General features: G+C 37.0%; 1 protein-coding gene across 2 annotated transcripts in view; it reads right to left on the minus strand.

The window, feature by feature from the left end:
* Positions 1-25,250, minus strand: part of stat5b (signal transducer and activator of transcription 5b) — a 44,127-nt gene extending 18,877 nt beyond the window's left edge. The window contains exons 1-10 of one of the 2 annotated variants that reach the window (XM_067429138.1): positions 25,120-25,250; positions 15,714-15,849; positions 15,176-15,332; positions 11,434-11,523; positions 11,168-11,342; positions 7,355-7,485; positions 7,076-7,227; positions 2,017-2,172; positions 1,744-1,923; positions 96-183 (exon numbers count right to left, since the gene is read on the minus strand). In XM_067429138.1, coding sequence (XP_067285239.1) covers positions 96-183; positions 1,744-1,923; positions 2,017-2,172; positions 7,076-7,227; positions 7,355-7,485; positions 11,168-11,342; positions 11,434-11,523; positions 15,176-15,332; positions 15,714-15,841 — 1,257 coding nt within the window. In that variant the 5' untranslated portion in view covers positions 15,842-15,849; positions 25,120-25,250. Of the gene's footprint in view, positions 1-95; positions 187-1,743; positions 1,924-2,016; positions 2,173-7,075; positions 7,228-7,354; positions 7,486-11,167; positions 11,343-11,433; positions 11,524-15,175; positions 15,333-15,713; positions 15,850-25,119 lie in introns of both variants that reach the window. The other variant, XM_067429137.1, reaches the window with a different exon arrangement.
* Positions 25,251-25,556: the final 306 nt, after the last annotated feature.

Here is a 25,556-nt window from a genome sequence, read left to right on the forward strand (position 1 = left end):
AACGTTAAATATGATACAGTAGGCTTTATAAGGTTAACAGCATTTTGTGGTGCGTGCAAACACAATGTGTAACAAAGCTTTTAAGTGCAGTTTACCATGGTCCTGAAGTGTGCACTCAGGGTGCCAGTGTTTTGGTGGTACTCCATCACACAGTTGTTGTTCAAAATCTCTCCACTGCTGTCACTTCAATATAACGAAAGGACAAACAAGTCATGTTCATTTTCATTATTATTTAAGCACATGTATACATGCAGAAACGAAACAGTTTTTCTCAACCAGTCTTGGTTGTGATGTCCATAAAACTGTATAACATGGTAAACATGTGAGATTCAGATGCACGCACTGTACGCGATGTGGGCCCGCAGTTGCAGTGCGGTGTGTGGGATGTGCCAGGATGGAAACTGTTAATGGCCATCCAACAATCATCTAGTCAAAATATTAAGTTTAATATTAGGGTGGAATATTATAGATGGAAATTCTAAAAAAGTTGACAGATGCAGCTTCTCAGAGAGTACTTTAGCAGACCGTTCTACTGTTCATAATAGTCAAAAATAAATCATAAGATCAAACTGAACTCAAATTTACTTGTTTATTACTGTGTCTTAACCAGAGGCCTTACCACAAAACTAATTGAACAAACTCAGGGTTACAGGATTGGTTTCGAATAAACCTCTATCAAAGAAACAGAAGATGGATTAAGAGTGTGGTGCAATTCAAGATAAATTGCATATTTCTTTGGGGAAATAAAAAACTAAAGTTGTTTTCCAAATGTGCATCTGCAGTTGTCTTATTAGTTTCCTTAATTTCCTTTTCCGTGTTTAGGAATATGGCTTGTCCCAACAATGTAATATAAACAAGGGCACACATATACACACACACACGCACACACACACACGCACACACACACACACACACACACACACACACACACACACTTATATATGTGTGTGTATATATATATATATATATATATATATATATATATATATAAAAAAAAAATATATATATATATATATATATATATATATATAACGTCTTACGCTGGCTTCACACTGTACGCGTAAGCAGTGCGTTGGCAGGGTAGAAGCGGTGCGTATGGAGTGCGGGATCTGCGCGTGCCCGTTGTGCATTCACACAGGCAGGTGAACTGCGGCATGTGTATTGCAAATACAGACGAATATTGTCCATGTTTTCACATTTTCCAGTGTTTTCCTCCGACATCGGTCATTCTTGTGCTTTGATTTATGGTGGGCAGCATATATTTGCTGTAAATTAAACTGTGTTCCCCTCTGTCCCAAACACACATGTATAAAACAAGCTGTATATAGGTAGTCTGCATGATAAAAGTAACCTTAAAGTTAAGATATAGCTCTAGTTTTAATTATTTAAACGGCCTGTAGAAGTTTGGGCAAAAACTTTCAGCAGTGATGTGTTTTCCTGTATTTTTCTTCCTTTTATTTCCACAGCACTGGATGTCTTATCATATAGTGATAGTGAAACACACGGAACAGTTCACTAAATGTTTTTATGGTGATATGTGTTGTTTTTCATGTTAACCAGGTCAATTTGATCAAGAACTATGCACTGGGGCTTTAATACAGCGTGAGCAGTACGGAAAAATAGACTCGGTCTAAATCTCTTCCATGTTAAGTTTTAGCCAGGTGAGACCATTTATGACAGTTCATTGTTTTTGTTTTTTTAAAGCGTTTCATTTTATTAATTTGGTTCAATCTGTAATCTTACTTGCGGGTGTTCTCGTTCTTGAGTAATGCCTTGGCCTGCTGTTCGCTGATGATTGTGGCCTTAACCTGAGGAGGATTCATGTGGACGTTGAGTTTTCCACCGACCAGCAAGCGAACCGTCGCCGAAAATTTTGTCTGAGTCTTCAGCACTTGAGGAGGCTGTTTCTCAATAATAAATGTGCTGCAGAGAGACCAGAAGAAAATACAAAGCTCAAAACCTTGCTTCTCTAAAAGATACCACAGTGTCCAGTGATGGCAGCGACTGTGTGCGCACCTGGTGACGAGAGCTGATATGATATCTGTGACGGTAGCGTTGAGTTCAGTGAGAAGTTCTTCTGTGGGTCCAGGTATGGGCAGCTGCTGTGTAAGGTGTTCAACTCGACGAATCTGCTGTCTGTTTTGCCAAATCATATCGGCCAACTTCTCACACCTGCAGTCACAAAACAAGAACATAAAATACTGTCCAAGGGGAACCTAGCAATGTAGCACGTGCACATCTCATACAGACAACTGAATCTCAGCGAATCCACATCATTCAGTGGCCGTTCAAACAGCCTGACATAATTGTTAAGCCCAAAGTGTAGTAAGTATGCAAGCGTATGCACACATACAAACGCACAGCCTTGCAAAGTATACTTCTTTTGACTGATGTTCGAAGCGTACACGTTTTTAGCTTGCCTCAAGTTACAACCAATGTAAATACTACAATACATTTTTTTTTAAATGGGCATATGCGATCTGGCCGTACAAAGTATGCGCAGTTATAAAAATCCAGCGGTGCGTGTACAGTACATGCATACTCTTCAGCCAAGAGTATACTTTGTTTTTGTTTTTTTTACACATACCCGAGCGCAAGCGCACAGTCAAATGCACAGCCTTGCAATGTATACTTCTGTACTTGTACGCCTACACAGCCGGTCGATGCATGTGCAGTTTTGTGCATGTAAAAATGAAATGCAACTTATACAGTGGAGCAAAAAATATTTAGTCAGCCACCAATTGTGCAAGTTCTCCCACTTAAAAGGATGAGAGAGGCCTGTAATTTTCATCATAGGTCAACTTCAACTACGAGAGACGGAATGAGAAAAGAAAATTGTCTGATTTTTAAAGAATTTATTTGCAAATTTTGATGGAAAATAAGTAGTTGGTCAATAACAAAAGTTAATCTCAATACTTTGTAATATACCCTTTGTTGGCAATGACAGAGGTCAAACATTTTCTGTAAGTCGCCACAAGGTTTTTACACACTGTTGCTGGTGGTTTGGCTCATTCCTCCATGCAGATCTCTGGGATTTTTGCTCACCGTTCTTGTGATAATTTTGACCCCACAGGGTGAGATCTTGCATGGAGCCTCAGATCAAGGGTCTTGTATGTCTTCCATTTTCTAATAATTGCTCCCACAGTTGATTTCCTCAAACCAAGCTGCTTACTTATTGCAGATTAATTTTGTTTCTGGTGTCCTTTGACAGCTTTTTGGTCTTAGCCATTGGGGAGTTTTGAGTCTGACTGTTTGAGGTTGTGGACAGGTGTCTTTTCAACTAGGCTTAAGCCTAGTTCAGACTGCACGATTTTCAAACTCGTCGGGTCACTGCTCTTTTCACACTGCATGACTATCTGGGGTCTGTGTTCACACTGACCGATGGTTTGACGACAGAGGAGTTCAAACTGCATGACTGAACAAGAGGAAGAATCGCCGACAACTCTCTCTCTCCGGTGCGCAAACTACGTTTCCCAATAACACGTGACGTGCGATGTGACAAGTAAATAAAGCGAGATCACACGTGCGTCAGACCGGAGTTCTTCCTTGCGCGAGACTTGGAATTGTTCTTAAAGGGGGGGTGAAACACTCAGTTTTAGTCAATCTCATGTCAATCTTGAGTACCTATAGAGTAGTATTGCATCCTTCATATCTCCGAAAAATCTTTAGTTTTATTATATTTATAAAAGAAATATGGGCTGTACCGAGTCTTTCCGAAAAAAACGAGCGCCTGGAGGCGTATCGTGTGGGCGGAGCTAAAGAATGACGAGCGCACACAAAGCGGTGGCGCCCTCAAGTGTGGAGAAGAAAACGCTACCCTAATAAACCATAGCTATCAATCAGATTCAACTAATACATATATGATCCAGAATCAGATCCAGAGGCTGAAATAAACTGAACAGGAGAAGCAACAACAGCAGGACGTCCGTTCTGTGGTATGTACTGTATTTAGTGGTCTGTCAACATTTGTGTGTGTTTACTCGCAGTTTATGAGGACATGATTTGGTTTATGGACTATTGTATGTGACTAAACCTTAGCAGTAGCAAGCAAAATGGTTTTGCACGTCAGACTAGTGTAACGTTATACATAGAACAACAATGGAGTCCGTTAGCGCATTTGAATGACGAAGCACGCTTTGTGAGAACGTTAGGTTTATGTTTGGGTGGTTTTACAATAAACAAACTGACACCTATAGTGGTCAGCTAAACAAATTTATTTAAACACACCTCCGCTTCGCGTTGGGCGGTTCTTCGCCTCTACTCCGTGCATTAAAATCCTTTAATACATGGATAGCCGAGGATTATCCCGCTTAAACCATGGTTATTTGCCAAGTTAAAAACAAGTTTAAGCTGTAACTGATGTTTTTTAAGAGACGGGTTAAAAAGACGGTTGTTTTCATAACAGCTCGTTAGTTCTAGCACACCGTCGCTTTAAATAAAGTAGAGCCATCGAAATGTTTTCTATATGAACAAATTATCACATTTATTTAAATTCATTATTAAAAGAGAGAGACAGAGAACTGAGAGAGAGAGAGAGAGAGAGAGAGAGAGAGAGAGAGAGAGAGAGATGCGTTCGCAATCTCTTCCTTATGTCAGTCTGAAGATCCCCTCGTTGCTTAAGCATATCGAACATAACTTAATGATTATTTAATGGATTTATTACAATTATTTATGAGTGACAGGCAACACTGCAGTGACATGGCAATCTTTATTTGAACTGTAGCCTAGTGTGAAATAAACCCTGCGTCAACCACATAGGCTACTATAAAGACACATTACATTTAATGCATTAAATTAAATAATAATAAAACATAAAATATAAAAACTGTTGGAAATTTTGTTTGTTTTCGTGAAATTAGACATGAGTTATTCAAGTTTATTAGGCTTGGAGGTGAAATTGTGTTTCGCTCGCTTGTTTAGGTTCTAGATCTCAGTAGCCTATGTCGCGACTTATAATGCCTTATTTGTAGACTTAGTGACTCGATTTATTTCGTGTTTTTCCAAGAAAGGGTGACGGAGGCTATTACAAAACATTCAGTGGTAGGCTACATGCCAATCAAATACAGACGTGACATAAATAACATGTTTAAAAAAAATATTACTGACTTTAATGCGTTTTATTGACATCTAAAATACAACAAAATTAGGCTATTTATTTAGGATTTTGTGTCAGGCCAGTATAGTTGCTCGAGTCTGTCAGTGCAGGTGTCACGACCATCAATGTAAAAAACGTACGACACGGCGACATGTTCCGCAACTCTGTGTCATGCAGGTGTCATGTCAGTGTCAGTGTTTGTCGCGATAATGTCAGTGACATGACAATGAAGACCGCGCATGTGCCACGGATTTGCCAATACGCGCATAGTCATAGATATGTATACGTATATATATGTGCGCATATTTGACATGTGCCATTGGCTTCTGTGTGTCAAGTCATGTCTCATGTCACTTAATGTTGCCATAGATATGTAACGTTATACGTATACATATCTGTGGTTAATACTGCCACTGTCACTCTGTTTGCAAGCGTAACTGTGTTACTATGGTTACCAGTGTTTATAGTGGCGGATTAATATCGAACTGTAATCAAACTGACTGGAACTACCTGTGCATTAAACTGTTTTACTGCACACCTTCCAGCCAATCAGAATCGAGTATTTAAACAGACCATGGTATAATGATAACGTTATACACGATCGTGTTGTTTACTGATGTTTACTTACACGACGATAGCCAACAACATAGACATTTGAAGCAGTTTTACTCACCGCCTGTTTCCAAAGTCGCTTGATGTCACCCATTGGAATAAAGTGGAGCGCGTAGCGACAGATGTGTTGCAGGGACGGCTGGATCTGCACCTGAGAGCAGCGTTTATGGCCTCCTCCCTTCCGGGAGAAGAGCCCGTACGGCCCCATACAAGGACCTTCCGCTCTATCGACGTCAAGCCGACCCATACTCGAAAAAAACTCTCCGAAACTTGTGAGAAACCGGAAGGAGTATTTTTGAAACAGAAATACTCCCATCAAACGTCCAACTTAGTGTTTAAAACTTTGTCTATGTTTAGGATGGGAATCCAAGTCTTTAACAGTGTAAAAAGCTCAGTATGCATGAAACAGCATTTCACCCCCCCTTTAAAAATGATAAACTGCACAAAGTTTGCTTCAAATTGTGTGCGTGCTGATTTGTGGAGAAAAAGAAATAAGATTATGGCGGAAGAAATTGTTGGAGAGACAGAGGGAGCCAGGATTATGTTATCATGTCAGTTTGAGGTAAATAAACAATTGTGTAATGTGCTGCTGCTGTGGCTGGATGTGCAAATGTTTGGCCTTTGTTTCTGTTTGATAGAATTGTAAATATATCTATTAAAATACTGATATTCTGCTCTATAACTCCTTCCTGAACCTCCCGCTGCCATGTATCTCACTCTTTCATTGGCTGTCGGTCATCGCCGATGTAATTTTCAGTCAGAACGCAGTTCATAAAGCAGGAGTTTCAATCGCCGACAGGTCCAGATATTTAGCATGCCAAATATCTCATGGGCGTCGGCAACTCGTCTGCAATTCTTCAACTCGTCTTTGATTATTCACACTGCGTGATTGTCACTCGCGTGCACGAGCACCGATTTGCTTATGATCTTGGGCATTTGTTGACGATTTCACAAAACCTGTCGGCGACTCAAAATCGGGGGGAAAAACATCGGGCAGTGTGAACTAGGCTTTAAAGAAGAAGTTAGAGGTCTGTGAGAGCCAGAAATCTTGCTTTTTTGTAGGTGACCAAATACTTATTTTCCACCATAATTAGTAAATATATTCTTTAAAAATCAGACAAAGTGATTTTCTGTTGAAGTGTACCTATGATGAAAATTACAGGCTTCTCTCATCTTTTTAAGTGGGAGAACTTGCACAATTGGTGGCTGACTAAACTTTTTTGCCCCACTGTGTACTAATGTGACTCATATTGTAATTTGTATTGATTCATTTTTTATTTGATATTTTAATTTAAACTTTGATACATTACAATATGTCCATAGATGGCAAAAAGTAAGTGTGAATGTGTGAACATTGTGCATCAGTACCAGGCTTGCAGTATGTCCAGTCCTCCCTCTGATGGTCCTCCGTTTCCTGCGAGCTGCTGTCGTCTTTTCCATTGGATCAGTTCATCATCCACAATCACTGTTTGCTGTTTCCTTAACAAAGCCAGAGTTCTCTGATGCTTCTCCGCAAATCCCTACACACAAACACACATTATATTAATCAACTGCTGGAAAATATGATATAAAATATTGCTTCTGATTTCCACAAAACATGTGCTTAGTAAGTCAAATAGATATGCGTATCATGTGGATTCAGTGTACCTGTCTGTATTTCTGTAAGGTGTTGGCCTCTCTTGTGAGCCAGCCCTCTAGCGTGGACTTCCTGCTCTGCAGACCCGATTCTCTCTGAACACGCTCGGCTGGAGGAAGGCTGGCCAAACTACTCAACTGTGCTACTCAACAAAGATAAAATTTCAATGAATTGGTTAAAAATACTAGATACAGTTCAATGAGTCATTGAGTACGCGTTCCCAGAAAGCCTTGTGTATGATATGACAGGTTTTTGCCATTTTGTTCAGAAAGATCACTTTGAGTTCAATCAAGAGAAATTATGTTGCGGAGAAAGCTCTTTTATTAATTTACTACTTTTTTGTGGTGGGACCAGTGAAAATGTACTGAAATCAACTGAAATTACATTCATTACAAGTTGATTAGTTAGAACATTTCAAAATGCACCTGCAGATTATTTTTCAAGACTTGCATTTCATCAAAAAATTCTTAAAGATACTATGTAAAGGTCTCGTCTCGTTCTCTCGAACCCAATCTCATGTCTCGTGTCTCGTCTCAACTAATGAGCAAAGTGTCTCATCACACCCCTAGCAGATAAGCAGTGACTTACATTGTTGTTAAGTAAAAGCACCGAAAATGGCCACTGAAACAACATATGACTGACTTACTGAACTGCAAGTTCCATATTAATGCCTAATCAGGTAACATTATTTTACAATGTCCTGTTATTCATTACATGTAGTTACTATAGTAATAACTATAAATTATGCATAACTACATGCAACTAAATCTAAACCATGTTAAGTACATGTAATTAATATCCCTCAGTACTTAAATGTAGAACTACATCGTAACAAGGACACCTTAAAATAAAGTGTAACAACTGATTGATTTTCGTTTAATGTTTTATATGGTTTGTGTTGTGGTTATGTTTTAATTAGGGCTGTGAATCTTTGGGTAGACAGCGAATCAATTTGATTCACGATTCATAGGTTTTCATTTCGATTCAAGAATGTTTTTTGCAAATTCAGAACGGTTCGATTCGAGACGATTCACATAAAATAAAATAAAAACTGTGATTTTTGCATTTGTTTTGCATTATTTAAATGCTTCCCAATGTGTCTAGTCAGGGTGTGAATTACACAGTGACCTTTAGGGGGTCAGAGTGATGTTAGTTCCTGTTCTTAAAGGGGGGGAGAAACACTCATGTCAATCTTGAGTACCTATAGAGTAGTATTGCACCCTTCATATCTCCGAAAAGTCTTTAGTTTTATTATATTTATAAAAGAAATATGGGCTGTACCGAGTCTTTCCGGAAAAAAACGAGCGCCTGGAGGCGTATCGTGTGGGCGGAGCTAAAGAATGACGAGCGCGCAAAGCGGTGACGTCTTCAAGCGTGGAGAAACCCATGGCTATCGATCTCAGCTAATAGATATATGATCCAGAATCCTTCAGAGGCTGAAATAAATTGAACAGGAGAAACAGCAACAGCAGGACAGTAGCAAGCAAAACGGTTTTGCTCGTCAGACTGGTGTACCGTTATACATAGAACAACAATGGAGTCCCTTAGCGTATTTGAATGACGAAGAACGCGATCGTGTCGTTTACTGATGTTTACTCACGCGACGATAACCAACAGCATAGACATTTGAAGCAGTTTCACTCACCGGCTGCTTCCAAAGCAGGACCGAACTTTTATCGCTGGGACCGCTCCGTCAAAAACACACTTCTTTGGTATGATTTGGTAAAGTCCTGACTAGAGGTCGACCGATTCATCGGATTTGCCGATTAATCGACACCGATAGCTGATTGGTGGAACAATCGGTTATCGGCAAAAATCAATACCGAGAGCGAGAGCGGCTGAGAAGGCTGCTGTTATTACACAGTAGCCTACGAGAGGTCTGAGAAGGGTCTATTGGCATTATATAGCGTGAGAGCGGCCTCTAGAGGCCAAATGAAAAACTATCACTGATTATTTACATTAACACACTTGAGGCTGCGCGCTTCACAGCTCACGCTGCACAGAGCGCGCTGACACATCTGATGCGTGTTTAAAACACCAACAGAGAAACGGTATGAATACAGAACACGTCAGTACATGTTGCCAAATCATTATAAAGTAACTGATTTGTTGACTAGATGCTTTAGCAGGGGAAGAACAGCAGTATATGTACTTTGTCGTCGAGACGCTAATATTAGCAGTAACGGTTACCTCAAGCATTTAAAACGATGTAACTGAGAAACTTTTTTTGATGTGAGAAACTGTATCATGCATCCAACAGAAATAAACACATCAGACGTCAATACACATGTTGTTATTTTGATAAGAAAACCGTAGTGTTCCAAAAAAGCTACGTTAACTGTTTGGATTTATATGAAATGATAACACTTAATATAATACAATAATAATCAATTTGTAACATTAAGTAAGGTTAATAAATGCTGTAGAAGTATTATTCATTGTTAGTTTTATCTGTTAACCTATTTTTATGCACTATGAACTAACATGAATGATTAAGGTAGATTTGTATTGCTCGAATATTAATACATGCTGTAAAATGTACAGAACATAATGAATTTAGTTAATGTAAGCTAGCTAAATAAATACATCATTGTTAACAAATGGGACTTGCAGTCTGTTACCTGACATTTACTTACCCATGTTTCTAGGTTATAGCTAAAGAAACATTTATTTGTAATATTTTAAAGTTTTAGTTATTATCTGTAGAATTTTTTTTCTGTTAGAACTCATTTTAATATTTTCATATTAACATATGAAATTTAACACATTTTCATGGTTCAGTACTTTTTTTAATTTCTTGTAATAAAGTTCAGCACTGATTTTTTACTGTTATTTTATGTATTATTATTATATTTTAATCTAGTATCTTTTTAAAAACTATCAGTCGATTAATCGGTTATCGGCAAGCGAGATCCGACCTAGCTATCGGTAAAATCCACTATCGGTTGACCTCTATCTATAGGTACTCAAGATTGACGTGAGATTGACTGAAACTGAGTGTTTCACCCCCCCTTTAAACAGTACTAACAAAACAAAACAAAAAAGATGGGGTAAATCAACTATTGAAATATTATTATGGTAGGCCTGGCCTACATAGTGCATCAAAATGCAATGTCATCAGTTTGCCTACATTAGAACACAGAACGTTCAAATATTTTACGCACCATTTACACGTGGTAGGGAGCAGGTGTATATTTCTTTCATACCAACAAACATTTTGTATCAATATTTTGTCAATACGAACATTTTCGTGAATCTGAAAATTTACGTCAGAGCCGTTTTACGAACGATTTACACACAAATTCGTTCTGCTCGAGTTTCATGAATGAGGCCCATTGTGTGAGTGAAATCTAGTATAGAATAGAAATATAGAAGAGTGCAGCACATGTCTGTGAAGGAGAGCTGTGATTGTGCGAATGATGGCGCACAACGTCTCCTTTAATTTGTGCATGTAGTAATTTCATGCTTATATATTTTAAAGCACCGAATCGCAATTAATTTGATTCTTTGCATTTTAAAATGATTTTTGACAAAAATCAATAATTCACAATTTGAAAAATACATTTCAAGATTGAAGCATATGCATCATCATGATTTGTAATCGATGCGTTGAGAAAAGAGCACATTTTTATCTGTATTTTTCCAGACTGTACAGGGCTCTAAAATTAAACTAGATTTGAGACTTAAGATAATTACTTTAATGTAGCAATTAGGCTGTTTTTACTTGCCGAGTTTCAATCAAAATTAAGCATTCAGCGGTGTTGTGGTATAATAGAAAAATATAAATGATAAGAAAAGGATGAGATGACGTAATGTGTTCATACCCTGTATCCTCAAACTCTCTTGGTACTGAATGATGAAGTATTCTTGACTGTGCTGCAGCTTGCGGAGGTCGTTTTCTGTGTCCTGCATCATGCCACGTAGCTCCTCAAAAGTCTGGTTGATCTGTTGGTATCTCTGAGGGGTCCCGTCCACCGGACCTGACCCCGGACTGCTGGCCTGATCACCACAAAAATACAAAATATAATTCAATCCAATCATAACCCCTTAGTGTAGATCAACAACCAAAGAAACTGTGTATGTGACTTACATTGGATGCTTCTTGTACGAGTCTTTGCTCAGTGTAGAGAATGTGTTTGACACACCGCACAAGCTCCAAAGGGCAAGGGTCATACGAACTCTACAAAACATGGGATCACACTCGGATCATCATTGGTATTAACTTCATTCATCAGAGGAACACATAGTTTGAAATAAAACATGCGATAGGTATCGATTCTAAATAATTTAGAACAGATTCCAATCGGACACACAAATAATTGGATTTGGACTGACAGTGTGAATGCTGTTTCATACTCATCAGATCATATAATTTAGGATTATAATTTTTAATTTAGAAGGAAATTAAAATAAATTATTATTTCTAAAGAAATATGAAGTAAAAATTCTGAATACAGAATCATTTCTTCAAATGTGAATATATTTGGACTAAAAGCCAAGCAACAGATATTGGGTAACAAAGCCCTGTGATCACAAACAAACTGAAGCAGACATGACTGAATAACTACGTCTCATTATTCTATTCGAAATATCAATATGATGGATTTTGCATATGGATTTTGTCAAATATCAAAGAGTCCTAAATGCTTCTAATGATACAGTTTGTCAAATCTAAGAATATCAGTCAGTGCAAGGGGTAATACAAATTAAAATGACTTTAGATAAGCATCACAATTGCTTTAAAGCTGCCCTAGAATGAGTTGCTTGAAACATTATAAATTGTTCTCTATTATCTACATATAGGGTATGTAGCTTATTTAAGAGCAAAAATACTCCAGATACGGTTTTAAAAGTCCATTTACAAACCTAGAAATTGTCCCTAGAATGAAATGGTCTGTTTTTGTCTTATTTGGAAGGGTCATGAATATTAATGTTGAGCTCTGCTCTGATTGGCTCACTTCAGTAGCTCACACAAGTGCAATTATTCAGCAAAAACAATCGCAAACAGCATATAGTATGGAGCCAGAATGGTGACTTAAAAAATTGGCATCAGTGACATTGAAAAAAAACTGATATTGTAAAAAAAAAAAAGTCACTGAAAAAGAGTGACATGAAGAAAAAATCTGAAGATTGTCATTGAAAAATACAAATAAATCCCAAAACAATAAAAGAATAAGATTGTAAATTGATTTTAATTATTTTATTTTTTCAGTGCCAATATTTGTTTCAATGCCAATACAACTGTTTTCAATGCAAATGTTTCAATGCCAATATTTCCTTTTTCAGTTCTGCTTTTGTTTTCAATGACAATTTTAATTTGTGATGCCAAATTTTAAAGTCACCATTCTGGCTCCATACATAAGTGGCTCGTGAGTCGTGACAGAACACAGACCGACTGAATTACACTTTAAGTATAAAAATCTCAAATAGAGATTGCTGAAATGCAGCGTACTTTTTATTGGCGTTTTCAGATCATCCGCACGTTCGTGATAGAGAAAGAGAGAGAGAGAGCATGCACATGGTTGCCAAAGTTTAAGTAAAACACGGATAGAATACATGTTCTTTTAACAGAAAAGCTCTGATTGGGGGATTAGAATAATTGAAATCTGGCAGTCGCAAGCACGAACACTCGACCCCCCCCCCCCCCCATGACAAATCCAAAGAGTGCTTTTTGTTCAATTTTTTTTTTAAACTACATTTTATTTTCATCTTTTGTTGTCAACAATATTGCATGTTTATATACTCACAATAATCATTTAAGGACGTTTGTCTCATCTCGTCTTGTCTTAGTCATGGAAAAAAAGGTCATCAATGAATATTTTTCATCTTATTTTCGTGTACAAAATTGACACTAACAAAATTGTGAAAGTTGTGAAATTAACAACTTTGAAATAAATTGATGCTGTATCCTGTTATAGATGAACATCAACCATGCCTGTTGACAGTTCTGTTCTGTGGGAAGGTTATGAAAAGTGCTCACATCACCTGCACAACCTGGAACATAACATTTATATCCATGAGCTGCCGTTTTCACTATATTGTCCTGATCTCCACAATACCTGCAGAACTTCTGTCGATTTGGTGCAGGTCCACTGCCTGGCCTTAAACATGGGCTGGTTATATGCAAACGTGGATTTGAGTAAATATTAATGATCCTGACGGTTACATCACAGGCTGTGTTATTTTAGGATTCACAAAATTTACATTTGAAGGAAGAAACAATGGTGTTTGAGGCTCATGATATATTAGTTTCATGTACAGAACACTTATTAATCAACTATGCCAATGTAAATACAGTTTTCGATTATAGGGCACCTTTAACCTTTGTGTTATGTTGTAGGTCAATTTGACCCTTTTCGATTTTCTAGTTGGAAATACTGGTTAATCTATGTTTTTTTTCTTGATATTTTGTGACTTTTTCTCATTTATCATCATGAACATGCATGAAAAGTTTCAACATGATGGTGTTTTTTGACATACGACCAAAATTATTATTACGTTCGTGGATCAATTTGACCCAAATATTTTAACGCACTAAGGCAGCTGTACTGACCCAAAATAATAACATTTCTTGGTAATATTTTATTTTTTTACAACCTTATGAAGCTAAAAAATTATTATAAAAAAAGTATCACAGGTTATGAAAAAATATTAAGCAGCAGAACTGTTTCCAACTTTAAAAATAAATCATCATATCAGAATGATTTCTGAAGGATCATGTGACACTAAAGACTGGAGAAATGATCCCGAAAATTCAGCTTTGTGTCACAGAAATAAATGATAATTCAAGTATAATAAATTAAAAACCAATTATTTTAAATTGTAATAATATATCACAATATTCATTTTTTTCTGTATTTTTGATCAAATAAATGCAGGCTTGATGAGCAGAAGAAACTTCTTTCAAAAACATTACAAATAATGTGTCCAAACTTTTGGCCTGTACTGTATATTCAAGATATCTGAAATACCTAGCTTTTAACCAAACCTTTTATGTAGGATTTTCAAAGGCAGCTTCACAGAGCCATATATATATATATATATATATATATATATATATATATATATATATATATATTTTATTTGATGGATGTTTTTATGTTTTGTTTCTCGCTCCCCTGTAAGTGAATGAGCTTTTCTATGAAGGTATTATTGGTGCAAAACAACTGAACACGTGTGAGACTGAAATTTGTATCTTTAGAGCATATCCACACGTGTATCAATAAATTTGAAGTCACAGAGAAAAATCTTTTAGGAGTTGTAAACTTGTAGGTTTTTTTTCTCTCTTACAAACACAACACAACAGTTACACCTTCACACATTCTTCACTACAGGTGCACAAATCCTATTCTACGAAACACAAATGACGAATCTCATATGCTCATATTTTTGCTACAGTTGCTGCAGTGCATATGGTGCAAAACGCAGTCACACAGCCGTATCAAAAATGTGAATTCGAAATTTTAGTGTCCCTAACTGAGCAAGCCAAGCCAAAGGCGACCTTGGGTAAAAAATAAACCTTGAGAGAAACCAGGCTCAGTCGGGGTGCCAGTCCTCCTCTGGTCTATTAACAAACAGTGTGTGATTATTATTCTGGCAATCTTACAGGTCAGAAATAATATTAGATTGGAATATTCTAAAGTTTGAGGTATCACGCAAGAGATAGGTTTATTGAGGATTACACAAAAATATGAATATTTGAAGGTTCGGAGTCACCGCGCCTGGAGACGAGTTTATTTAGGTTTATTTTTGACAAAGAAAAGCAAACAAGAAACCCTAATGTTTAATCCTTGTCAGGATTTGCCTCATATACCTGCAACTGGCTCTCTTACCTTCAGCTGTGCGGCATAATGACCCAGTTTGATCTTCAGCAAGAATCCATCTTCACCCATCTGATGCTCTGCCTTCCTCTGCAGCCCCTTGACCAGATCATCCAGCAGATGTCTGGCTTTAGGCTCGTCCTGCTGATTCTCCAGGTCGATGGTATCCCTGCCCGTGGCATAAAAACGCTTTAGTTCATTTCATGCCCTGCTACGATAGTACACATACTTTATAGACTTTAGTCAGGGTAGTGCCATATTCTTTTTTTTACATGAAAGAAAACAATGCTCTTGTCTTGCGGATTGTTCAGCTAATGAAACGCCTTTGCGAAAAAGTCAAAAACTCAGTTACAGAAAAGGTTTTTTTTACAGGTTTTTAAAAGTTGTAAAAATTAACTAGGACCATTAGACAGTATGTGCCACTGTAAAGACTGTTTGTCTATCCCTCCCAGCCTAATTTACATCCACATTGAATTCAATATAGCATCCAAAATGAAGGTCAAGGTCTATTACATGTCTATTACATACATAGATCTGAGGAGAAACTCACCACGGCTGAGCCTCTAGCCACTGCGCCAGGTAGTGCCGGACCTCAATGGGAAAGTGCTGGCCGTAGAGAGACTGCATCTGATGCAGGGCGTCCCCTTGCAGCTGCTGTGCCTGAATCCACAACGCCATACCTGGCTCTGGACAGATAGACAGAGATGTGCCATTGCACCGTTAAAGGGGGCGTCTAGTGCCATTTCATACATTCTGACCTAATTACACTGTTGAAGAGTTGAATTCTCATGCTAAACATGGCCAAAATATAAATAAAAAAAAACGAGTTGGACGCCTGTCAGAGTATTTTTGGCAACACATGACTTCATAAAGGGCAGAACTGCTCACACATCAACCAGAGCGAGAGCGAGAGCAAGTCGATGAACGAGCTTCGTTCAGGTTACGAAAGCCGTCGGCAGCGCTGTGTAATTTTGTTTTTAGACCACGAAAGGAACTAAAGAAGTCAGTTTTTTGCTGTGAGGGAAAGATAACCTTGTTCAGCTTCCCAAATAACCCAGCGTTAAGGAAACAGTGGATGCATGTGTGTTTGTTTGTTCTAATCAGGAGTCAAAACCCCTGGCGGTGAGTTAAACTGTAAAATACATCAAATGTCTGTCTGAACATATAGTGAATCCAAACTTATCCAGGGATAATGCCATAAAGTATTTTGTGTGTGTGTGCGTGTTTGTGTGTGTGTGCGCGTGCTTGTGACTGCAAACTTGCACAAGTTTGGCTGTTTTCAGAAAGAATCGGTACAGTGAGTGTATGATAAAACTAAAGACTCTTCAGAGATAAGAAAGATGCAAAACTACTCTAGCTACTCACGATTAACATGAGACTGGCAAAAACTGTGTGTTATATATGCTTTTTAAGAACTGTATCCCACAATGAAATGTGCTCGATTTGACCTTCTATTTGATGAATGAAAGTTGTACCTGGAGTGTAAAACTAATGTACGTGGTCTAAATTTCAGTTGTATCATTTGTCATGACACAATGAAACATAACCTACCGAATTGTGCAGACGTCATTTTTGGCCAAAAGGTCATACCACTTTTGCACTCATTATTCCCAGCATACGATTCAATAAATCACTATGTGGCAAGCCTGAATGTTATTTTGCGGATTTTAGCTGTCCTCTTGCAACCAAGGAGGATATTGTTAAAAAGGGCTGAATCTGGTAAATCGGTTTTGGATATTGCTCATGTGCAGGATGGCCACAGAATTATTTCAAAAGCACTGCGAGACCACTGCACAATGCAAAATGCCATGGCAGGTCAAGGAAGACTTGACAGAATTTTGACAGGAGGATGAAAATATCCTGAAAGTGGGACCACCTCCAAACAGTTCCAACCTACAATTTCAGCTTGAAATGTAAGCCAGCAGCTATAAGGCTGGATAGAGAGGTTGTGTAGCAGTAAAGAAACCATTTGTATATGGGTATGTGTATGTAGAAGACTGGAGATGTTTAATACCAAATGCATAAGTGGCACCATTAAGCATAAACATAATGGTATTAGGGACACATGTCTGCAGCAGGTAATAGAAGGATCTACAAAGTTGCTGGTGCTATGAACATGAACCAATACTTTGGAATCCTGCTATCAAGTATAGAGGATCTGTTTGGAAATCAAATGTGTATTTTCCAACCTTATAACGATCTTCATAACAGCATGCATGGCATGCAGCAATAAATGTGTTTATGCTCAGCATTCTGAAGCCTCCTCTTAGTTCCCGGAATTGAACTTTCAATGAAGCTCAGCTTTGGGAAGAACTTAAAGAGGATTGGAAAGAAAAACAATGTACAAAGTTTAGTGAGTCAATACCCAGGAGAATTGCTGCTTGAAGAACCAGCATTTATAAATTGATTAGGTTACACTGTTGTCAATGTATGCTTTACTTCCTGAGAGCTTGCTGTTTTTTTATATGCCTTTCTTGCATAATACAATAAAACCCAAATTTAATTAAATGCTGGAGTTTACCTTTCTTGCCAAATAATTTTGTCATTTTAATACCTTAACCAAGTTTATTGTAGTTTTCATCCAAATATAACATGCTCTTATATTTTGATTGTTTAACAGAACATGAAATGTCATTAAAACTAAATATTGTGCAAATATCCCTTCCAGACATCCCTTTTGGTCACTACAGTTTATTCATCAAACTAATCGAAAGCACAATGTTTAAGTGCACTTATCAAATTGCAAATGGTTGCATTTTATTTAAATAAGTTAAAAGTCAGTTGCGTGTTTCAGAGTGACAACTTTCCTTTTTTTTACATTCAAATATTTTCAGTGTACAGATGATCTCAATATTTCTCTGGATTTATAATGAGATGTTTGTAAACCTGTTTACACAGAAACTGCTGTTTTCAGACAAAAACCTTAAGGGTTTGACTATAGCAAGTAAAAAAATAATATATATTTTTTAAATATATATATAATAAACAAAAAAAACTTATGAACAATTTTTTTATTATACAGGGCAGGTGTTTTACAATAGTAACATAATACTGTCCTAGCGATAATAATATGATTATTCTTAATACTAATCATATAATATAATATAAATTATATATATATATATATATATATATATATATATATATATATACATATATATATATATATATATATATATATATATATATATATATATATATATATATATATATATATATATATGTATATATATATATATATATATATATATATATACACACACACACACACACACACACACACACACACACACACACACACACACACACACACATACATAATTTTATTATTATTATTATATTGAAATAGTTTGGCTTCCTAATAAGACCAGTGTGAACATTATATGGACTGAGCCACTATCGCAACTGAAAAGGAGTTGGAGTTCATGTAAAAGTTCATGTACAAGTATACTAGCTCATAATTTGTGAAACTGTGTAGGCACTGGATCATGTTCAGTTGAGCATTACCTGGAATATTGACTAACTTTAACAGCACAGAATGCACCGTTATGCTGCCAACTGCGTTTTAAGGGCAGTCACACTACACTTTGTTCCACTGACTTCCATTCATACCCATGCAAATGCGGGAGACATGAAATGCAAGTTCAAGTGAAGAAGTTTCCCATTTTGCTAGTTCAAGTTTGGTGAACCTGAATTCCTATCACATGAAAATGTGAGAATAATAGAAGAGTGGGTAACTTAAAACTCTATTTTAGGGTTCAATTCATGCTATTAACTAGTTATTAGCATGCTTATTAGCATGCATGCATATTACTAGGATATCGGCTGTTTATTAGTACTTATAAAGCACATGTTAGAGCAAGGGTAGGTAAGAATTGGTTAAAAAACTTTTTTCCCAAATTTGTTTAAACGTTCTTTATATGTCAATACATAATTAAAATGTAAGTACTCTAAAAAAGAAAGTGTCTGTAGACCTCTCACGACTGTTTTAAAGAGCTCATTATTTACATTCACTCCACCTTCTCCCTTCGGGGCTCTTTCAAAAGCCACGTCCCCAAAATACATGAGCGCGCTAAGACGACCGCTCAGCTGGAAGACGCATTATTTACCTGAGAGGAGCAGTGTGCATGTAGTCAGCATGTCAGAATCACATGTAATAAAAAAATCTAACATGATCAGTATTTATGAATATAAACAAATAAGATGTATTTTAGTACTCACTATCAAGCTAGAATACCGATATTGGTAACGTTTAAAATATATTTTTGTTTAATTCGGTAACAAGCTAGTTATGTTTATAAGGCAAAGCTAAAAACGGGTAGCATTGATACATTTTTTCCCCCAATAACATTAGTTATACTGTGATGAAGATGAATTTCGTGTAAGATTCATAACATATACTGTGTTTTGCATGTAAGAGTTTCCATGATGAAAGCATTGTTGATTAGTAGTAGCTTAAGCTAACTTAGTTGTAAAAAAAAAAAGTTCCTGGATGCGGTGTACTAGCTTTTACACATGCATTTTGTTATAGTTAAATTTTGTGAAATTCAACACGACAGCGATCAACTTGAACTAAGCATATTGAGTATTTATCATCTCTACTAATGGCTAAGTGTATAATATTGTAACTTTATGCTAAGTAATGGTATGCTATATTAGGCAGCTACGTGTGCTAGTGATACATGCTTCATGAAAACATAAACCAAAAAATGTATAATCAAAATGAAAGATTTCCAGAAGAAATACAGCCAGCAATTATGGATGCACCGAATGTTCAGCAACCAAAATTATTCGGCCGAATAAGCCAAAAAAAGCACTTTCGGTATTCGGCCGAATAAGTAAAAAGGCCGAATAATTTTTGCCGAACAATGACGTGATCAAATAGTAAACCACGTAGAGTGAGAGGCGGGCGCTTTATGCAGCAAACATCAGCAGTGTGGAAGCACTGTTTAGTGCTGCCTCTCATGTCATCGATGAGAAGAGGAACCGACTTTCATGTGAGAGAGCAGAGAAGCTACTTTTCATAAAGAAGAACCTGCCATTTTTTCTGAAGAAGTAGGCTAAGTAGGCTTATGTCTAGGACAGTTATTTATTTGTTGTGGGTTCATCCACCTTTTTTGCTATTCAATGCACATTTGATGTTGTAGACAGAGTGTATTTTAGTTTTTTGGATTTATTTCTCTGAAAAGCAACACAAAATAGTAAAAAGCCAATTTTTTCTATTTAATTATTGTAATGGTAAAAAAATGGCCAAATAAATGGAAAAAATGCGAAACACCGCGTTCGGAATTCGGCCTTTGGCCATCGGCCAAGCATTCCATTATTATTCGGTTTCGGCTTCGGCCAAGAATTTCATTTCGGTGCATCCCTACCAGCAATGAGTCGTTTTTCAGCCCCTTTAGGTCCCTCAATTCTCGACATTGTTGAAAAGCCATGCCCATATTTACTCACGTTTGATTTCTTTGTTTATCCAAAGACTTTTTGTGCATTGCCTTTACATGTTGGTCTACTGTCTTCCTTTTTTGCATTGTTTGCCTTCGCTGACTGCAAAATCCCCCCCAAAAAATGCATTTTGAATGTATTTCTCTTCCTAGGGGTGCGTGCATGTTTGGGCAGATCCTGTAGCTAAAGCAGTGGTAGCCATGGTAGCGAGAGAGAATGACAGTCGCCCAAGCCAATCATTTGTTTCGTCCTGAACGAAAATAATGAGCAGCGTTTATTGCAGATTAAAAATTCTAGAGTCACTTGATTTTTATACTCTCTTTTTCAGAGAACTTACATTATAATTATGTATTGACATATAAAGAAAGTTTAAACAAATTTGGAAAAAGTATTTTAGATCATTCCTTCCTACCCTACCTTTAAATGCCTTATTCTTCATGATCTTTTTCTACATCCCTTAATCCTAGCCAACACCTAAACTTAAAAGTTACAAACACTAACTTACCAACTGCCACAGAGTGACCTTTAAGCTGAATTTAAAGAATGTAAACTTTATATATTCAGGCTTGCATTGACACAGTAGAGTAGACCGCACATTTTTAATGTTGCATAATGTGATGTTTTTTTGGAACCGTTATAGAATCCTTAGAAATTTAGCATCTGTAATGTTGCTGTTTGAGCATAAAAAAAGATCTGCATAATACACAAGAAATGTATTTCAATTAATCATAAAATGGCCCTGATATGTCACTAGACATTAAGAAATCATGTTAATTTTAAATACTTATATCACTGACAACAGTTGTCTGGCCAGGATATTGTCATTTAAAAGTTGTTGTTGCAGCCCTCAACTGATGTTGATGTAGACATGTTGTGATTTGGCCTGAAGCTCCACCCTCCACCTATCTACCAATCACAAAGCAGTCAGGGGGGAGGGGGAGAGGGGATAGTGATTGCAGTACCAGTTTTGGCCACAATCTTATATACACTTCCTTTAAGGATATGAAGGGACACACATGCAGGCAATAGTGTGCACAATTTTCCACAAACACCATCCTGTCAGGTCAAAAATATAAAAATAATAGGCGTAAAGGGATAGGGAGGTTTGAAAACATTAGCCTTTGTAAATGTATCTGGCCTGTTGTTATAAATTAAAAGATGCAACAGCAATAATGTTAAAGGGGTGATGAAATAGGAAATCAACTTTCCATTGAGCCTGTGATATATAAAAGGTCATGGTAATATAAGAATATCCTCTAAGTTGCAGAGCTGAAAATGTCCTTGCTAGTCAAAGAAAAGCTTTTATAGACAACAGACCCAAAAAACAAGGCTCTCAAATCAACGACGTATTAAAAGGGTACAACGCCACCTCTATGTGTCTGTAGCCCCGCCCACCGCCTCGTGGAGCTAAACTGATCAAGTTACCGTTACCGAGCAATAAACACGCCAAAGATAGCAAGATGATCATTTAACATAAAAAAGACACAGACACTGGATTTGCAGACATATTGAGATTACACAATGCTGTACCTTCTATATTTATATCTATATGTTTTTATATGCGATAGCATTGCATTTTTACAGATTGTACTGATTATGTATACGTGACGCGTCTAACAGAACATAACAGCACGCTTTCACAGGCTGGAGAATCCCTTATTTGTTGGTACATTGCGATTCAGGTTTAGACTCCCAGGGCTTGCAAAGCCCAATGTCCCGGGGTTTGTGTGTTTTCCAGACAGGCTAACAAAACGGTCTTATGCAATCAACTCAATCTTAAATAGTGAAATAACATTCATTTCTTGATTTCCGTTGTGTTTGAAGAGCACGGTGTGTGTGTGTGTGTGTGTGTGTGGTTCATGCTTATATCCACCGATCAGGCAGGCCAAGTAATTAAATCACGGGTTGATGAGAGATAAATCATTGTGTTTGTTTAATAAATACGTTTTGAGACTGAGCCCCGTCAGAGAATTATTCTGTCCTCTTTCAAAATAATCCCTCCCTCACATAAACTGACGGAGCTCATTAAAGGGTTATTTCACCCAAAAATGAAATTTATGTCATTAAAGGGGGTTGGGGTGAAATGCTGTTTCATGCATACTGAGCTTTTTACACTTTTAAAGACTTGGATTCCCACCCTAAACATAGACAAAGTTTCAAAAACTAAGTTTGATGTTTGACGGAGTATTTCTGTGTCAAAAATACTCCTTCCGGTTTCTCACAAGTTTCGGAGAGGTTTTTTTCGAGAATGGGTCGGCTTGACGTCGACAGAGCGTAATGTCCTTGTATGGGCCGTACGGGCTCTTCTCCCGGAAGGGCGCGCGCGTGACTAGAGCGAGAAAGGAAATGCACGCCCATAAACACTGCTCTCAGGTGCAGATCCACTCGTCCGTGCAACATGTCTGTCGCGCCGCGCTCCACTTTATTCCTATGGGTGACGTCGAGCGACTTCCAACGCTTCAGCACAGCATTCCGGGAAGGCAGCGCTGCCTTTGAACCAATTTGAACGCAGAAATGACGGGAAGCTTCAAAAAACGCGGACTTGGCAACACAGTGCAGTTGAACTATGTTGACATTTGACAATGCGTCGCTTCGTTGCTCTGATTGGTTGTAGGTCTATCCAATTGAGGTCTTTCCTGGTTCGGCTGAAACACGCCCCATAATCACAGCCCAATGGAGCAGTTTCAGACTCATATTCTGACTAGAATTGAGTATGACCACATCAGGCTAATTGTTTGCATACTGTGGTAAATACACATTCAAATAAATAATAATATTTTTATATAATTTATATTAGTAAAATTATTCTTATTAACTGACCAAACAAAGTATGACAAATATGAGAAGGATACATAAAAACGTGCATTTTAAAGTTGTCAATTCCACTATTGCATTATATATAATTATATTTAGTATTTAGTTCCAATTACATCAGAAGTAACTGTAATTAAATTACAGAAAAAATAAGAGGAATCCCTTGCTTTACTTTTTCAATGGAAAAGTAATTAAATTACAGTAACTGAATACTTAGTAACTAATTACACCCAACACAGTGTGTGTGTGTGTGTATATATATATATATATATATATATATATAAACCATAATTTAAAACAAACAAAACAAATTTAAAATAATTCAAAATTACAGATCAGCTGATTATCAGTTAGCACTAGTTTATAAATTGAATTGCTTGGGGGATAAAAGATAGTTTGAACCTCTTTTCATGCGTCAGAACACAATACCGTCGGCCAGATGACTAATTTGATGGTAAATTCTGTTTCACAATGCATGAAAAAAAAATCTTTCATCCCCCAATAATGCGTCATCACCACAGCATTCGATACACAAACAGAGGAAAAGTTATACGCAACTTCCATTTCATGTCTATTTTAAAAGCTGTAAGTAAAACAATAGGTTATTAGGTATCATATCACAAACGTTTCAAATAAACAGTAGTGCTACACTGTAATCACATGACCTCATGGCGTTGCCTGTATTGCATGTCACTACAGGCTCAAGTGTAGTAAAGTGTACTGTATGGGGTAAACTTTTTTTTTTGTCAAAGCCATCATCCAGGTATTCTATGCATACAGAAAATTTGCATGCTGAGCACAGTATTTGTACTATATACTAAAGAAGACAATAAAAGAAGTATGTTTGTTTATAACACCCCTAAAGTTACACATACTGCAGAAATAACAGCATGGTACTTACTAAATTTAATCTTATGCTTTTGCCTAAACATGCTGATATAGGTGTCCAACCTTACTAAAGAGTAGCATAATAATGACGAACTATGTCAATACCATGATACACGAGTATGATATTAATTTAACGTTTAACTTATATTATAACTTCCACCATAAGATACCATCACTGCACCATGGTAAGTTAAATCACGGTACTTTTTTTAAGGGTATGACGAAAAAAAAACGAGTATTTAGGTTGCCAACTCAATAGATTTTGAGATAAGCGCTTCAACAAAACTAATATTACTTTGTTCTTAAAATATGTATGTGTTTGTATTCCAGTTTTTAAAGCAGAGTATATTACATTAGCACATACAATTAGCATCAACACAAACCTGTTGCTTTAAACGCACGAGGTGAGTTAACTCAAACACTACAGGCAAACTGAAATAAAATATCCCTGAAATCATGTTTTATAGTATGACACACCACATTATACATTTATTTATAACGATGAATTTGGCGGCTCGTGGTTTTAGTTAGCATTAGCAATTAGCATTGGAAGCTAGCATTGGCTCAACCTTAAGGATCAAACATAGAAACACAAATGTTTCAGACTGTCGCGTTTACATCAGACAGTTTACCTGTACCATAAACGATTTAAAAGTGTATTCAAGTATGGAAACATGGTGAATTGTCACCCACTGTAGCAGTTTGAACATATGTTAAGCTAACCAGCAAAAGTAACTTACTTTAGAAAAAAGTCAGCCCAAAACAGTCGCATGAGAACAACGAATAATATATGTGATACAACATGTACTCACAGCATTAAAGGAGACCTGCAGCAAAAATATGTGATGTTGACTTGTAGATGTTAAAAGTTTGATAGGGTTTATTCATCCATGAGCTCAACTGCACACAAAAACACTGCAGCAACGCTGAGCTGAAGCTGAACACACCTACTGTACACTGACATCTGCTGACCACAACACGATTTATTTATTTTATTTTATTAATTTAAATTTTGTATTATTATTATTAGGGGCCAAGCACCGAAGGTGCGGAGGCACCTATTGAAATCGTTAGTGTTCCTATTATTATTATTCTGCTTCTTCTTCTTCTTCTTTTTCCGCCATAGGAGTCTCTGGCAGCCCATAGAACCGTATGGTAAAAAGTTGTGAAATTTGGCACACTCATAGAGGCCAGTCTGAGCTGTCACTATAGCAAATTTGGTGCCTCTAACTCAATCTCTCTAGCGCCA

The sequence above is a fragment of the Pseudorasbora parva genome, chromosome 21 (assembly GCF_024679245.1).
Source record: "Pseudorasbora parva isolate DD20220531a chromosome 21, ASM2467924v1, whole genome shotgun sequence".
Taxonomy (NCBI): Eukaryota; Metazoa; Chordata; class Actinopteri; order Cypriniformes; family Gobionidae; genus Pseudorasbora; species Pseudorasbora parva.